This window comes from Balaenoptera borealis, assembly GCF_965194805.1.
Source record: "Balaenoptera borealis genome assembly, chromosome: 18".
In the NCBI taxonomy this organism is placed as follows: domain Eukaryota; kingdom Metazoa; phylum Chordata; class Mammalia; order Artiodactyla; family Balaenopteridae; genus Balaenoptera; species Balaenoptera borealis.
This window is the reverse complement of record NC_138877.1, coordinates 76221510-76237787: the sequence shown is the minus strand read 5'-3', so window position 1 is coordinate 76237787 and position 16278 is coordinate 76221510. Positions and strand designations below refer to the sequence as shown.

Sequence of the window (16278 nt, the reverse complement as noted above, 5' to 3'; positions counted from 1 at the left end):
ATACTGACATCTTAAATGCAGTTCCTGCATCAACCACAAGGTGGGCACTATGATACCTTATTGATATGCTTGGTGGTGGTTTATAATTTCTGATGATAGTATTTTTTGAGACTTTTATTCTAAATTAGAAAAAAAAAAGTTTGCTGCTATTTTTTAACTTTCTGGATGCTGCTCTACTAAGGCATTCAATTCACCTGGGAGTATTTTATATTTTGAAAGATTATAAAACAACACTTTGATTCTAATCACAAGTCACAGTGCTAAACATTGTGGAAACAGTGAAATATATTAAAACGTCTGTTTTTGAAGTTTGAACTTTTGGAGAGAAACACTGAATCTTTACAGAAACCCTATGATTTAGGTCTCTTTACAATAACCTAATTTTAAAGATCATAACAGTGCATTGATAGTAGTAACGGCAGAAATGTTTCTGAAACATAATTTGAAACAGTATTTATGAAGGTCCTATGTTTTGCTTCTTTTCCAACAACTTAATATGAAATAAATATATAGCAAAATTAATAGTGTAATTATATCACATTTTAAACCTTTACAATATTACAATAAACAATTGTTTAAAAATTCATAAAAAGTAATAAAATAAAATTTTAAAATATTTTGGCTTCTAGTTTGTTGGCATTGTATCTGATAACACACTAATTTCTTATTATAATAGAAAATGAATATAAAAGATAATGAATGACCCACGCCCAGACAGGAAGTCCAGGGTAATGAACGGCGCCATGCATGTGCTCTGCCCCACCCCCCCCACTTCCAGCTCTGCTAATGACAAGTTCTATCACCGTGAGCAAGTTTCATAAATTCCCAAACCTCCTTTCCTTTACTTTAAGCAGAATAACCCCTTCAGTGGTTATCAAGAGTCCGGTGTATGAAGCGCTCAGCTTGGTGCCTGGCACATGGTAAGCATTCAACAAATAGCAAAGATTAGTTTTGTTTTTGTTAATAATAGTAGAAAACATTTATACTTTACTTACTATGTGCCAGGAACTATATATATATATAAAGTTATATATATAAAGTTATATATAAATTATATATAACCGCACACACACATTCATATATATGTACGAATGTATATGCATGTATATGTATAAATAACTTCTTTTAATTCTCACAGCTACTGTCTCCATTTTATAGAAAAGGAAATTGATGGATTAAGTAAATTTCCCAAGGTTCAGAGCTTATAAATAGTGGAGCTGGGATTGAAACCGGAGCAATCTCTTGCAGAATCGGTGTGTTTAATCACCGTATCTGAATAACAATAAAGACATATGAGGCAGAAAATTAGCATAAACCTAAAACTACTGAACAAATATAAATACATGGCATTCTTTCATTGTGCACTGCTGGTCCACGATTCAATATTAAACTGAAATGAGGTTTGTTTTTGTTTTTGTTTTTTAATCTTTAATCATCCATTTGCCCAATAGGTGGCACTAAACAAATGTGTTAAGAGAAATACAGAAAAAATGCAAAACCAATACTGTTCTGCTGCTCAACTTTAAAACAAAATAATAAGAATATTGTGCCATAATAAAACTTTAAATAAAAATATAGGCAAAGGGAAGTAAGTATACATTTCCTCAGTATTTACTGTTTCAAATTTTATTGGCATGATTTGTTCCTATTTTACATCGGAATTTTTTTCTATAAAATTTTCATAGTTCTGCCACTAAAAGTTACGCACTATTATCCCGGTAGTAGTTAGTCAGCTGGATTTTCTCAAAGTAAAAACTTGTAGCCTCCTCAATAAAAAATAAGGGCTTAATCAAGGTGACCCCATCACTCTCTGTGAAAGCAGTTGCTCAATAAATATTTATTTAAGTAATTTAAATGGAACTGAATGTCTTCAAGTTGAAACTCATTTGGGCCAGAATTAGTGAAAAGTCCCAGGCAATTGTGTTTTTTCCCAAAACATGACTTTTATGTTCCAATAAACCTACTGCCATGGAAAGTCCCTGCTTCCACAGTTTGAAATTCAAATACAGGGACTAGAAACAACCACCCTCTTAACTCAACTCAGCTGTCTTGAAATTGTCCAGGGAAACAAAAGCAATATCTACAGTGATAGGATTCAAACCCATCTGCCCAGGGGGTAAAGCTCACTCTGAAGCCCATCGCAAAGGCAGAATGTAAACCTATGTAGACTTTCAAGACGGGACAATTGAAGTACAAGATTAAAATCCAGAAATGTTACAGCTGTGCGTCCTTTAAAAATATGTGTATTACCTGCATAAAATGACCAAAAACCACCTCTGGAGCTCACCTTCAGATACCAGTTAAATCTCCTTCTCCCCCTCTCTGTACCCTCTGCAGAGAGCACTGCTCACCGTGACAGCCTGGAACTTAGAAGTGGCCAGCTTCCTCCCAAACCCCTTCCTTTTGTGTTTCCCCCCAACCCAGCTCCAGATAATAACCTTGAATTATAAATCTTTAATTCTGCCATCGATGTAAACCACAAGGAAAGTGTTCTCTACGCCTCAGTTTCTCCACGATTCTGTGCTGAAGACCATCTTCCTGTTATGTTGCTACCGTTCTTCTACTATTTATTCTTTGGAAACTGCTGATCAGCATGACCTTCAATGACTTTTTCTCTCACATTATGCTAAGATGTAGGGCAAAATGATTTGGTCCAGACTCAACCAGTATCTCCCAGTGGAAGATACCATGTGCCTGTTTGCCTTGCACGTGGCCCCTCGGGGCAGCATCTTGCACGTGTCTGCCCTGTGGTACCTCCAAGGGCTGTTCCACCATCTAATCTGCTCACTCGCTCCTCTCCTTTCAGGGCCACCTAACGAACCTTCTCCTCATCTTGCACTGAACATAAAGCCTTCTACTACATTGCTCTGTGTATCAAGGATATTCTTTTCTACTCACCTCCTAAATACAATTTTTCTTTCATGCAGAAAGTACTGGCCCATCTCTTAAACAGACATAATTTCAGTGAACACCTGTGATGTTATAATGATTTACAGTCAGTTCATAACTTTTTCCAATGCTTGCATTTTATTACCGCACAACACACACACTCGGATGCTGGGCAAAAACTATGGCTGGGTAATTTTCAAGAATGTCTTGTACACTGAATAAATGCATGTGGATGATTATTTAAAGGGAGACCAAAAAAAGCATGATGGACATGAAGTTTAAGCCATACTCAAACCTAAGACTGGAAATCACTTATTTATGACACCCTTAATTTCCCATGAGAAAGGAGTAAAGTGAACAAATGAATTAGAAATAGTTTCACTTGAAATTTGCATTGACATTATAATATGGATTCCCAGATGCTAATTGATTTGGAAGAGTTATATCTATCTTATCCAAAAAAATGCAGCTTAGAATGTATTCACTACATAAAGCCAATTTACATAAAGTAATCCCATTTACATAAAGTAATCTAGAATGCATTTTAGAAGTTACACTCTGCTCTTTCTCAAAGCATTGTTTTAATAAATGAGTGCTTTAGTCTGTAATTTACATAGAGACTATGGTTTCTTATCATTACAATTAAGCCAGTAGATCTTGTTATTTTATTAGGTAACCTGAGTCTACTTTAAAACCACATTGCTTTATAGATTCTCTAATTCTTAAGTGTCATTAGTAAGCATATTACAATATCTGAACAAAAAGTTTACACTACTTTTCCCAAGTTGTCCCAAAATGTTAAATTACTTTGAGCTGTGCTGTAGAATTATGCACATGCCCAATATATAGCTCGAGTTTAATAAACGGTTATGAATTAAAGTCATTAATGAACACATACAATACCATAGATGCATTGTAGAGTTGATTTATCATACATTCTTTGTAAAGAGAAAAATTGAAAAGAGAGTTTCTCCTTCTAATCCGCTGTGGCCTGGAAAACACCTGTTAACAAAACTTGCAGGTGTCTCCTTGAGTCAAATGTCTGAGTTTTATCGTGTGAAATTTGACCTTTCCCTTAGCTGCTAATAGGGCTTTGTGGTTCCTCATTCAATCCTGACAGTATTTTAGGTCTATGAAGTAGCAGGATAAGGTGTCTTCATATAAAAGCAAATGTTACCGCATATAATTTAAAATCAGTCTTAATTTGGGTGAAGGGAGTCAAAAGGTACAAACTTCCAGTTATAAGATAAGTAAGTCCTGGAGATGTAATGCACTGCATGGTGACTACAGTTAATAATAGTGTATTGTATATTTGAAAGTTGTTAAGAGACTAGATCTTAAAAGTTATCATCACAAGAAAAAAAAATTTGTAACTATGTGTGGTGATGGATGTTAACTAAATTTATTGTGGGGTGATCATTCTGCAATATATGCAAATATCAAATCATTATGTTGTATACCTAAAACTAATACAATGTTATATGTCAAAATATCAATTTTGGGGTTGAAGGTTTATCACCAGCCTATTAATGTCATCAAAGTTCACTATTACCAGTTCTTTTACATACACTGAAACTTCATTATCATCTCTCAGTAATCCCCCCACAAAAGTTGCTTATCTGGCCAATCCCACCAAAGTGTCACTTTCTATGTAAACAACGATAGACTCTAACTGTATTACCTATTTTCAATCCAACTGTTCAGAGCAAATACAAAAAGAGTATGATGTTCACAATATTTTAAAATATATACAAGAAAATAAACCTTGACGTGAACAATATTCATTTGCACCGGTCTTTTTTTCTTTCTTTCCACAAATTTTGGTCAACTTATGCTTAAACTTATGGCCTATTAAGATGCCCCCTTTATTTGTAAACTGCATTTTTCTTGCTTCTCCATAGTTTCTAACCCAAGCAAGAGACTTACATGTTTAAATTTGGAATCGAATATAGACCTGCTGGAACCCGACCTACAGGCGAGGTGCCTCATTATTTGTTTGCTGGCTTCAGACTTCCCAGATCCTCTTTCTCCACTAAAATAAAATAGAAAAAAGAACACAAGTTTACGGTTTTGGAGAACGTAATAAAAAAATTAAATAACCAGAGATAATTCTTAGGCACAAAGAAGGTAAGGAAATGACCTAGCGACTTTTAATGAGATGATGGTATCAATTAACACTTCCATGTGATTCACTCCTTTGCTGTACTATATGCACAATAAATAAATAAGTGTGTGTGTATGTTTGTGTGCCTCTGTGTGTGTACCTGTGTACATACAATACCATGTTTTCAATGCCGGGACTATAAATGAATAGGATGCCACTTTTGCTCCCAGATATCTTACAGAGTAGAACCACATGATGTGGGTAAATTATAGTAGAAAGGCCTTAGGCTGAAAAGAAAGACACTGCCGCCTGTCCTCAGCTTCGTGAGTGCAGGTGAGTGAGGTGGCCGCCAGGTGTCGGTCCCCTACAGTTGAGATGCGTATCTGGTAGGGCCACACGTCTGGCCTGGTTAAATCTTTGAGTCCTCCAGGAAAGACATTACATCTTCCTTGGAAGAGTCATTCAGTCCTTCTCAGCTTTCCTCCTCTTTCCTTCAAGGTGAACATCAAGCACGCAGCTCCTAAAACTAAGCCGGTGAGATGGGGGAGTGACCGGGTAGGTCAGTGCCTGGTGCTTAGCAGATCCGAAAATGGCCTGTTTCGTCTTGAGGTTGCTGTCAGTTCTGACATTTCATGTTTTCCATTTTCCTTTAATCTAGGAACAAGCACCAGCCAAATATGTCCTGTACAAGGACAATGCTTTTGGTATTTCCCAGGCATACTTCATAAGTGACATAATTCCTATAAATAATGATTGTATTATATTCCTGAGACTAGGCAGTATAGGGTTAACATAAAATTCCAATACAATAATTACTAAACCAACGTGGTCCGATATGAAATAAAGCTTTTACTGCATCTAGATGGAATACTCGTGAAAACGGTGTTTATTCATCGATAGCCAAAAGTTGAAAATACATATAAAGCTCTTTTGCTAGGGCTTTCTCAGGTTTCTCCCTTGAGCATTTGTTCTAATGAATTTGATTAAAGGGTGTTTGCCAGGAAAGAAACTGACGCTTAATTCTCTTATTCACGTCTCAACTTGTTAATAAAACGTCCACTCCCGTCATCTGTGACCATAAACATTTTAACCACTTTTAGAGCGACCAGCTTAGCAGCCTCAGGGGAGCAGGTGACGGTGACCTGCGCAAGATACTAAAGAGCTCATTTTCTGGGTTCAAAGACCTTTCCTTTTAACCTTCTAATTGCAGAGCAGAAACAATCTAAATCTTTCATGATGGAAATTTAATGTCTACAATTATATTCCCTGTTAAAAAATTCTATTACCCAGCAACATAACTTGATGTCTCAGGCGTCTCGTTTTTAGAGAGATTTTGCTTGCATTCACTCAGGGATCAATCTTGAAAATACCATTTTCCTTTTTCAAATATTGCCTGTTCCTTCAAATGAGACTTACTGAGGGCCTACTACCTGCTGGCGTCTGTTAGTCTTCAGGGTAAAAGAGGTGAAAAGATACCGCTTCCTGCGCCACGGGCTGGGGATACTCTCGAGGAAGGAGTAGGTACATAATTAAGGTATAATTATAACAGGTGGGCACAGCTAGCAACGAGCCCATGGGCGAAGGGGCAGGTACATCTCTTGGAAGAAGCCAGGGAAGACTTCTGGGTGAGGTGGTAATTGAGCTCATTCTTGGAGAAGGGGCAGCGTAGAAGGCAGTGCTTATCCAACGTTAAACACTCAACCAAGACTCCCTGAGCATCTACTGAGCAAGTTGAAATAGGGGCGGGTCTAGAGTCCCTGCGGATCTGGAGACACAGAGCCTGGGAGGCCGTGGGGCTGACCCAGTGGTCACGTGAGTCCCTTTTCCTTCTCCCCACCGTTGCCCTCACCCTGTGACCACATGTAGGGAAAATGATCAACTCTCTCGGCTAGCTAGAATCACATGCCTTTTTAGCCATCTCATAAAATCCCAAAACGATCACCACATTTCACTTCGAGTAAAATACAAAGAAATTTTAGAAAAAAGAAAAAATGGATATAATAATCTTGGCTTCATAGCATATCAAGTTGAAACTAAAAATTCTAGTTCAACGTGTTCAAGAAACATTCCTTGATCTGAAAATCCACGTCTATGATTAAACCAGACATTGACCAAAGATTTGGGGCGGCGCTGATTGGTCATGGACCCATACAAAATTTGAAGCTTATTTGAACAGCCTTGTCTGCTAAATCTGTACATGACAGAAGCAGGCCCTATGTTGCTTATTTCACAAGTTAGTCGCACATTCAGCATAAAACATTCATTTAGGTTTGCTCAGCATACTGTTAGGATAATGGATATTTGTCGTACATGCTCAAACAATTAATTAAAACCATCTATCAAGGCCTTCAGAAAATTAAAGGAAAGGCAGATCTTGGTGGGCTCCAAACTCCCAGTTCTAGCCCGGGACAAAGATCTAAAAATTGTTAAAAACTATTCCTTAGGATGAAGCCTAGTGTGCTACTGGAGCCCATAATTATGAAGAAAATGAGAAATAAAATTAAAATTTGAAAATCAAATTAAAAATCCTCTGGCCTGGTACTGTAAATCATCTACTCCAGGAATATTTGAATTTTGATCTCCAAATCTTCAATTATTCTTTGTAAATGCTAATTATGGGACATAATAGACACTCTGTAAATGATCTTTACACAAAGTATTTAGTTGAATTCTAAATTTACTCATTTTAATGTATTAGTATAAATGCAGAAAGCCTATCGTAGTCAAGACAATCAAGGAGGTTGAGAAGCTACATGCAAACACCAATCCTGAAAGAAGACAGACAACAACTAGAGTAATAAGTCCTTGTGATCATGGATTTGCTCTTCCTTTCTTGAAACGTGGATGAAGAAATCTTTTTTTCAGAAAAAGTGGTTGATAACATGGCATTATTAGCCTTTAAAAATGTCCCAAAGGAATATTAGTTCTGCAGAGTATTAACAAATCTTACTGTTGTTAGAAAAACAATTCCATGAGCAAGTACACGTAGAAACAAAGACAAACAGGTTTCTTCACTGAAAGAACATGCTAGGCATTGTGAACTCTGTAATCGGTAGGTTCCCAAAGGATATGGATTCACTGGCCCCTCATAGCTTCGCTAAGGTCCAAAGTCTTTGACAAGGATTAAGTGGATTCAATGAGAATTTCGTTAAGTCCGTGGATTTGTAACCATCATTTTAGGTGAGTTTGGGGGGGACCTCTGCAAGCCTCCTTAGGTTAGCGGCACTGGGCGAGCCACGCTCTAGAGTCTGGCTGTGAGTGTGGATAACCTTCACTCGGGCTCAGAAGCCAGACTATTGTGCTCACATCCCAGCTACGCTACCTATTTACTAGTTGGGAGACCCTGGACTAATTAGCTAACCCTCTAATACTCAGCACCTGATACATAAAATGACAATAATAATAATAACAGTGATGATACCTATCCTACAAGGTTACTAAAGCAATGAATAAGATGATACACGGAAAGCACCTAGAGGAGGGTCTGGCACTTAGTAGGTTCTCAATAAATATGAGTTGTTATTATCGTCAACACTATTACACACTCCCCACCATCTCATGATTTTTAAAAAGTGTTTCTCTTTTTGTCTAAGTGAGACCAGGAAACCCAACAGATAAAGCAGATGAAAGCAGAGGTGCTTGATTCAAGAGTGCCTGGGTCCCCCACCCCACCCCAGGGGACACTTCAGAACAGGTGTAAAAACAACCATTTGCACACTATTTTGAAAACCAGAACACTAAAGTTTGCAACCCATCGATGTGACCCTCCATGGAATTTTTGATTAAATTAACAACGTAAAAGTATATAAAGAAGTGCTTATTTAAATATTTAAATATTATTTGGGTTCTTTCCAGGTTTCCATCGTTACTCTTTTATCTCACTTTGACTCAGGTTGTGCAAAGCTTTATTCACACATTCAGTTTTCAACCAACACTACTGTTGAAAACTATGCAAAGCCAGGGGTATTTATGAAAGTCTCCCTCTTGTGGCAGTGTGGTCTGATATAAAACATAATTCTCAACGCAGATCTTATTTTAATACCTAAATATTTCTTTATTCCTCTATCAATATATAATCACATTTCATCCCTACTTCTTGTGGTACACTTCTTTCTGACGTGAAGAATTTTTGCTCCAATCTAAATGCTCCCTCCTGAGCTTCTTGGTATTTATGAGCTAATATTACCATTGCATTTCATTAAAAAATTACTTTGAGTGTATAATTTTGTTGACATATGAGCAAAGGTATAAATACCTAGAAGCGGGTGGGAAATCCCACATCTGCAAGGTCTTGCATGGTATTTTGCTCAGCACCACATTTTGGAGAAGGGTGGTACTAGTATCGGGTGCCTCTCTTTCCCATGTTTTCTAAGGTTTGAGAGCAAGACACTGGTTCTAAGCTGTAAATCTTCAAAATGAAGAAAAAATTGGATGACTCTCACAAACATAATGTTGAATGGCTGAAATGAGTTTCGGGCTCCGTTTGTTGATATCGATTCAGCTACACTCAGGGCCATTTCTAATAACAAAGGTGTTTCTCCTTCGTAACGAGTCAAGTGTACTCACTGCACACTTAGTGGACCACAAACGGGTGAGGGAGTAAATAAACGTAAACCGGAAGAAATGAGGACGGTCTTACCGCCCAGCCCCCAGGGCAGAGCTGAGCCTGGAGCTGGGGAGAGGGGCAGGCTCACCTGAGGATGAAGCACTGAGGTCTCTGCTCCTGGAAAAGCTGGTGGAAGGCTCTCTCCGCACAGGAGAAAATGTGCGGTGGCAGAGAGGGACAGGGCTGTCCCGCGCTGCCCAGGTACAGCTGGGAGACCTGGAAAACAGGGCGGCACACAGGCAGGAGTCTCCGTGAAGAGGGCTCAGGATCCTTAACCTCACGACGCAGTTGACAGATTTCCCATGCACAGAAGCATATAAACCTCTAATTCTGAGTCTCACTTGTAAACACAAACCATTTGCACCATGCTGCCCTTCTCAGCACATTTTAAGCATCCGTAATGACAAAACGGCGACATACATCTGAGCCTTCATTATTTGGTTTGCAGGCTTTAAATCACTTGGCTGTCTACAAAAAGGTCAACTCCCCAAAATCCAGTTCAATAGCTATCCATGAAGTAAGCTGAAACGGGGGCAATTTATATCAAATGCAATTTCTCTCAGCAACATTTAATTTCAGCACCATAAGATGGTTATGAGGATATTTAATTTGAAAAGAAAGCAGTTGCATCTGAAACATACAAATTTACAAATTTCTAGGAAAAAAGACAAAATGAACTTGACTTCAGTGCAACGGTGATTTTTAATGATTGCCACGGTGATTCAGTGCTAGTATTCTTAGTTCTTTCGAGTTTCGAGTGAATTGCATTATATTAGAATCAAAACTAAATGATAGGAGGACTTCTGAGTCATGAAGAAATATCAGACAAACTTAATTTTTATTCTGCAAAATAACTGGCTTGTATCTTCAAAGATGTCAAGGTTGGAAAGTTCACGGGTAGATTGAGGGACTGTTCCAAATTGAAAGAAATTAAAGCACCCAGTGGTCAGCTCACCCTGTGATGGTGGACTGGATCTTTGGTTGTTTGGGCATCACTGAGACAACGGAAAAGACTTGAATGAAGCCTCCTGATTAAATGGTAACAGCTCTAATTTCCCAATTTTGATGATTGTATGGAGGTTACATAGGAAAATGGCGTTGTTTTTAGTAAATACACAGTACATGTACTCAAGGTTGATGGGACAACATGCCAGCAAATTATTTTAAAATGGTTGAAGGAAATAAGTTGTTTGTACTCATTATTTGCAATTTTTCCATAAGTGTAAAATTATTTCAAATTATAGGGGAAATAATTTTTTAAAGTAGAATCAATGATCTACAGCTACAAGAAAAAAGTGGATGACTCTCACAAATATAATGTTGAATGGAATCTATCAGATACATATGAGAACATACTATGAGATCCCATTTACAGAGAGCAAAAAAAAAAAAACCAGGTGAAACCAATCTATGTATGCTGTTAGAAGTCAGCGTGGCAGTACTTTGGGCAAAGGGTTAGTGATTGGAAAGAGCAAGTGTGGGCTCTGGAGGCTGGGAATGTTCTACCTCTAGTGCTCGTGGACAAGTACACTCAGAGATGAGCACTTTCCTGTATGCATTATATCCCAATAAAAACATCAAAAGCCTAAGTCATTAAACATTGCAGTTCTGGTGCAGAGAGAGAAAAAGGAACCGCTGGAACAGACTACAGAACTCAACTCAGGCCCACACAGTGAGATTTGGGGGCCGCAGGGCTGTGTCACTTATCCTTAAAGGAAGCTGTCAAGAAAATTGATTATTCGTAAAGGAAACAAACATCACTATCTCATGCCACGTGTAAAACTAAATTCCAACTGAATTTAAGTTCCAAATATGAACAGCAAAGATTAACACATTTAGAAAAGTATGTAAAAACAGTACTCTTATGATTTGGGAGTAAGGGAAGAGGGGTCAAAAACACAAATTTTTTTGGGAAAAATCCTACAACATTATAGCTAACAACTCCTGTTCAACCACAAACAGCATACATATAATAATAAAAAAAACTCAGGCGAAGACAGAGAGGAAAGTAAGCTGGGCATACAATCAATAAATTATCAGCATTTTATAAATGACTCTCACAAATCAATAAGAAAAACTGGAAACAAAATAGAAAATTGGGCAAAGAATGTAAGCGGAAAGGAAAGGCCAATACATGCGAGAAAAGATGAAAAAACAACTCTCTTCGTAACCAAGGAAATGCTATTTCAAACAATAAGGTGATATAGTACACATGAACTATTGGTAACTTTATCAATAATAGCTTAATAATGATGACGATGGCCTCACTTGCTATATGCTTGCTGCTTTTCTCAGCATTTTACACTCACTCATCCAATTCTCCTAGAACCCTGAGACTTGGATATGAGGATGATCTTCCTGTTTACAGATGAGGAAACTGATGCAAAGAAAAATTAGTGACATGTCCAAGGTCACATGGCAAGTTAGTGGTGGAGCTTGACTTCAAAATGGAAGTTTTCTCTAGGGCTGAAAAACACATGTATAATACTGAGTGTTGTTCTAAGAAATTCTACGTGTAATTTGGCAGTAACTTCTAAACTTGAGGTAGGTTTGACTAGCGATCTCTCTGTAGAAATTCTCAAACATGAACCAAGAACTACATACAAAACAATCCTCAGCACTCTCTGTAAGAGCAGAAAACAAGAAAGCAATTCTACCATAGGGATTAATGAATAAATATAAATAATTGTGTATTAAAACAATAAAACACTATAGGGTATTTAGAATGAATTAACTAGACCCGAACCTTTTATCATGGAAAATTTTTGAAAGCATAATGATTAATGATGATTTTTTGCTGTAAAAGAATATAGTTAGTATATTCTCTGAGTAAATTAAAACAGAAAATAATGGCATATGCAGTTTTTATTGCATATATTTGTGCATGTATACAGAATGAACAGACAGAAGACTGGATAAAAGGATAACTTCGGTGATGTATATGTATAGTTGATTCACTTTGTTATAAAGCAGAAACTAACACACCATTGTAAAGCAATTACACTCCAATAAAGATGTTAAAAAAATCTATTAATGGATAATAAAGAACAGTACATTAAAAAAAAAAAGGGTAACTTCGGGATAATGATTGTCATCTTTTGTGAAAAGGAACAGGCTGAAGTGGAACTCAGTCTGTGCTGACATCACACAGTGTCACTTAATCTCAGACACCATGTAATTGAAACATGCCTTTATTTTCTGTACCACCCAGAAAATAACATTACAATTAAACTAGCACACAATGTCTTGGTATCACATCTTTAAAGCTGCATCCCAACCTCAGGAGTGCATGTGAAAAAAGATGGCACTTTTTATTTTAAATGTTTTAAGAGATACGAGACATGTATGGGGGGTGGGCACACAATTGTCTATTATACTTGAACTTGTTGCATTTTGAATTATTCCAGAATTTAAAATAAATATAAAAGATATTTGAATGATAGTGACGTCTACATGATAATTCATCAGCCAGGTAGGAAGGTTTAGCCCACCTTTGTTTTCTTGCAGGATAAATTTCTGTTCTGCGTTTGTTTGGTTTTTTTTAAACTTGCACTAACACTATTTCACTTTCTCCCCAAGTCCAACCTGGATCTAATCTAATTTTGACAAAATGCTTTTAAACTCCATTTGTTTTTGTAAAGTCCTAGTAAGGATTTCGTTAGATGTTATCAACAAAGTGAGACCCAAGAGACCCAGGAGCATGCCTGAATGTACGTGTACATGGGGTTCATCTCACATTCATGCTGTGTTTCTTCAAACATATTTGGAGTTAGGTATTCTCCTTAGGCTAAGTTTCACTACACATTAGATGTGGTAAAGACTCGTGAGTGTCCGAAGTTTTTTCATGATAATCAAACCAGTAACTTTTTTCAGTTCCCTTTTTCTGTAAATCTTCTTCCTTTCATGTGATGTTAGAGTTTGTATTGTAGAATACTCCATTGCTACTACCTGGTAATACTTTGCTTGATGCTAATTTACACTTAAGAAGTAATGTAAATATGAAATAATAATTTTAATAGAATAGCATTTTCCACTTATTTATATTGAACCTTGAAGGTTTTCACCAAGCCGTTCTAGTTTTCTGAGTGATTGACAAACCACCGACTTTACATTGGTTACCATGATCATTACTAATATTATTGCATGTTCTCATTTGGTCCAGAAAATATTGTCAGGGTCAGACCCTTCCTTTCCCACAGGCCATCTCTCTCCATTTCACCTTATTCTCTCCATGTCTGTATCATTTGGGAACAAGAGGATTTTGATCTGTGGACATTTTAAGTGCTCTTTCACAACTGAGATGGCATCACATAAGCTTCATTCCGGTTATCTCTACTCTTATCTCTAGTCTCTAGAGTCTAGCTGGACTCTGTGATCCCATATAAATAAGGTCCTTCTTTATGGATCAATTCCCTCCTATTTTCCACTGTGCACAATACCTGTCAATAAACATCCAGGAGATTGCAGGATGCTGCCACGCTCTGATTTCTGAAGCCAACCATGCAGTCTGTAGCTTATGCGAGGGCCATTCACGGGCCCCTGACATCAGGGTCCTGGTAATCTGTGGAACCTGATGCCAAGGGCTTGACGGGGCGTGGCTGCTGCTTTCACACCAGAGTCTGAACATGTCACTCCACTTGCCTGATTGGATTTCCCACTCATTATCTTATACCTATATATATATGACATACTCCGAAAAAAAACCGTTTGTTTTATACGAACAGTCACATATAATGACTAATTATATGTCTCTGGGCTCAGCATTTGGGTCCCTGAGAGTAGTCTGTCCTGCATCTGCTCTGGGGCTACATGACCTGGATTTAAATTGTCTCTGCCACTCATGAGAAAACTTTAGAAAGCCTAGTTAATCTCCTGAAGTCTCAGTTTATCCATCTGCAAAGAGGGAATGGTAACACTTACACTGATTGGGTCCCTTTTGGGATTAAATGTGGTAGCATATGTAAAGCCCTTTGCAGCAGGGCTGCCATGTGCTAAACCCTATACTAAGCCCAGTAGAGTTCTCCTTCCCTGGCTAAGAAGCCCAGCCACCTTAGCTACTTGCCAAATCCCGACATGCCTGGCCATGGGAACATCAGGAGTCCAGCAGCATCTGAAAGTCAATGGAATGTGAAAGCAAAGGAAGCCCTAGGCCTGGCATCCCACACTAGGTGCCGTGTTACACTTTGGAGGAGCTTAATCTCACCTATAATTTGAGGATTCAGGATGACTGATCAGTTTTGTACTGTGTGTAGTCAAAAATACAACCTTGAGAAGTCACCCCCGGGTACTTATCCTGAATGTGTCATCCTTTTGCACACTGAGATTTCAAGGTGATCTATCTTTGCTTTGTGAACTCCATAGTAAAGGTTATGGCGAGAAGCATCCGAGAAAAGTCTGATACTGAGTGTGAGAAGCCGATGCAGATTCACTGCTCAAGCATTTACTCTCAGACGTTCACCTGTGCGTCGGTTTTCTGAATACTGCTTTGCCAATGCCGTAGGCTTGGTTCTTGAACGGCGCCATCTTCCCTGTCATTGTTACCTCCCCTCCCCCTTCTCCTCCTCTTCTTCCTCCCCCTCCTCCTCCTTTCCCTCTTTTTCCTGCACCTTTTCCTATGACAGAACTCCCAAGATGATTATGGGTACCTGTAATTCCTTTTGCCCTCGTCGGTCATGCTTCCACACACACTCAGACAGCCCAGGGATGAGGCTGGGATAGGAATGGGTGGAAGGAGGAGGGTGGGCAAGTTCCAAGGCAGTTTTAAAGCAACGGTGGAATTGACTTTGGGTAAGAAGAGTGGAAGGTGGGGTAGTGAGAGGTCCTCTCGTACCCGGGAAGCATTTCTGTAATAATTCTTAGCAGCTTCCTCGGGAGTTTAGAGAGAGTAATCTCTTTCTCTCTTCCTCTCTCTTTCTCTCCCCTACCCCCATCCCCCCTCCGGCATCTACGAGTGTGTCCCTGCTTCAAGAACACACGTCTCCTCCTTTCATCTCCTGCTCCTTATTAGGGATTCTGTTTCATACTGGAAGCAGCCTTGTGGCTGCACAAAACATAGAGAGCTCCCATGACAGTATGTTTGATCCAAAAATACTAGGCAAAGATCATACTGTGTTTTCAGTTGCCTGGAATGATTTTCCAAAAGCAATTTCTCTTTTAATTTTGAGTGTCATGATTAAAGCTGGAAAGTCTTTTAGAAAAATGTATAAATGCAGTATCATCCTTTCTTATTCCATTGCTTTAACATCATAATACTCTTCTGAAAGCGGTCATGATGTTCAAAGAACTCTAAACCAACTGACCTTGAATTAATCAAAAATACATGGGAAATAGAGTTAATATAACATTTGATTTTAGACGTCTGTCTAGTGACTACAATCATAAGAATTACACATTATAAATGCAAAGAAATCTTTTGACAAAATAACATTCCTTGTCAATATTTTCTCAGAAGAAATTAAAGTCACTATTATCTAACCATTCAGTGTAGGATTTTCTGAGAAGCCTGATTTTACTTACTGTTTTGGTTTTTTCTTCTTAATCATTTGATACAAATAGGCATGTCTAGTGAGTGTTACTCTGCATTATTAAATGATATTTTAAATTTTATACTCACCATGGTGGAATAAATTGGAATCTCCTTGAATGGATTAACAAGCAGGAGGATGTCCCCAATAAAAGT

At 38.0% G+C, this 16278-nt stretch overlaps 1 protein-coding gene across 1 annotated transcript in view; it reads right to left on the bottom strand.

Moving 5' to 3' along the window:
• The window catches only part of MYO16 (myosin XVI), a 505456-nt gene that overhangs the window by 249486 nt on the left and 239692 nt on the right, over positions 1–16278 (bottom strand). The window contains exons 12-14 of the mRNA XM_082366214.1: positions 16213–16278; positions 9688–9815; positions 4816–4921 (exon numbers count right to left, since the gene is read on the bottom strand). Of these exons, the coding sequence (XP_082222340.1) occupies positions 4816–4921; positions 9688–9815; positions 16213–16278 (300 nt within the window). The remainder of the gene's footprint in view (positions 1–4815; positions 4922–9687; positions 9816–16212) is intronic.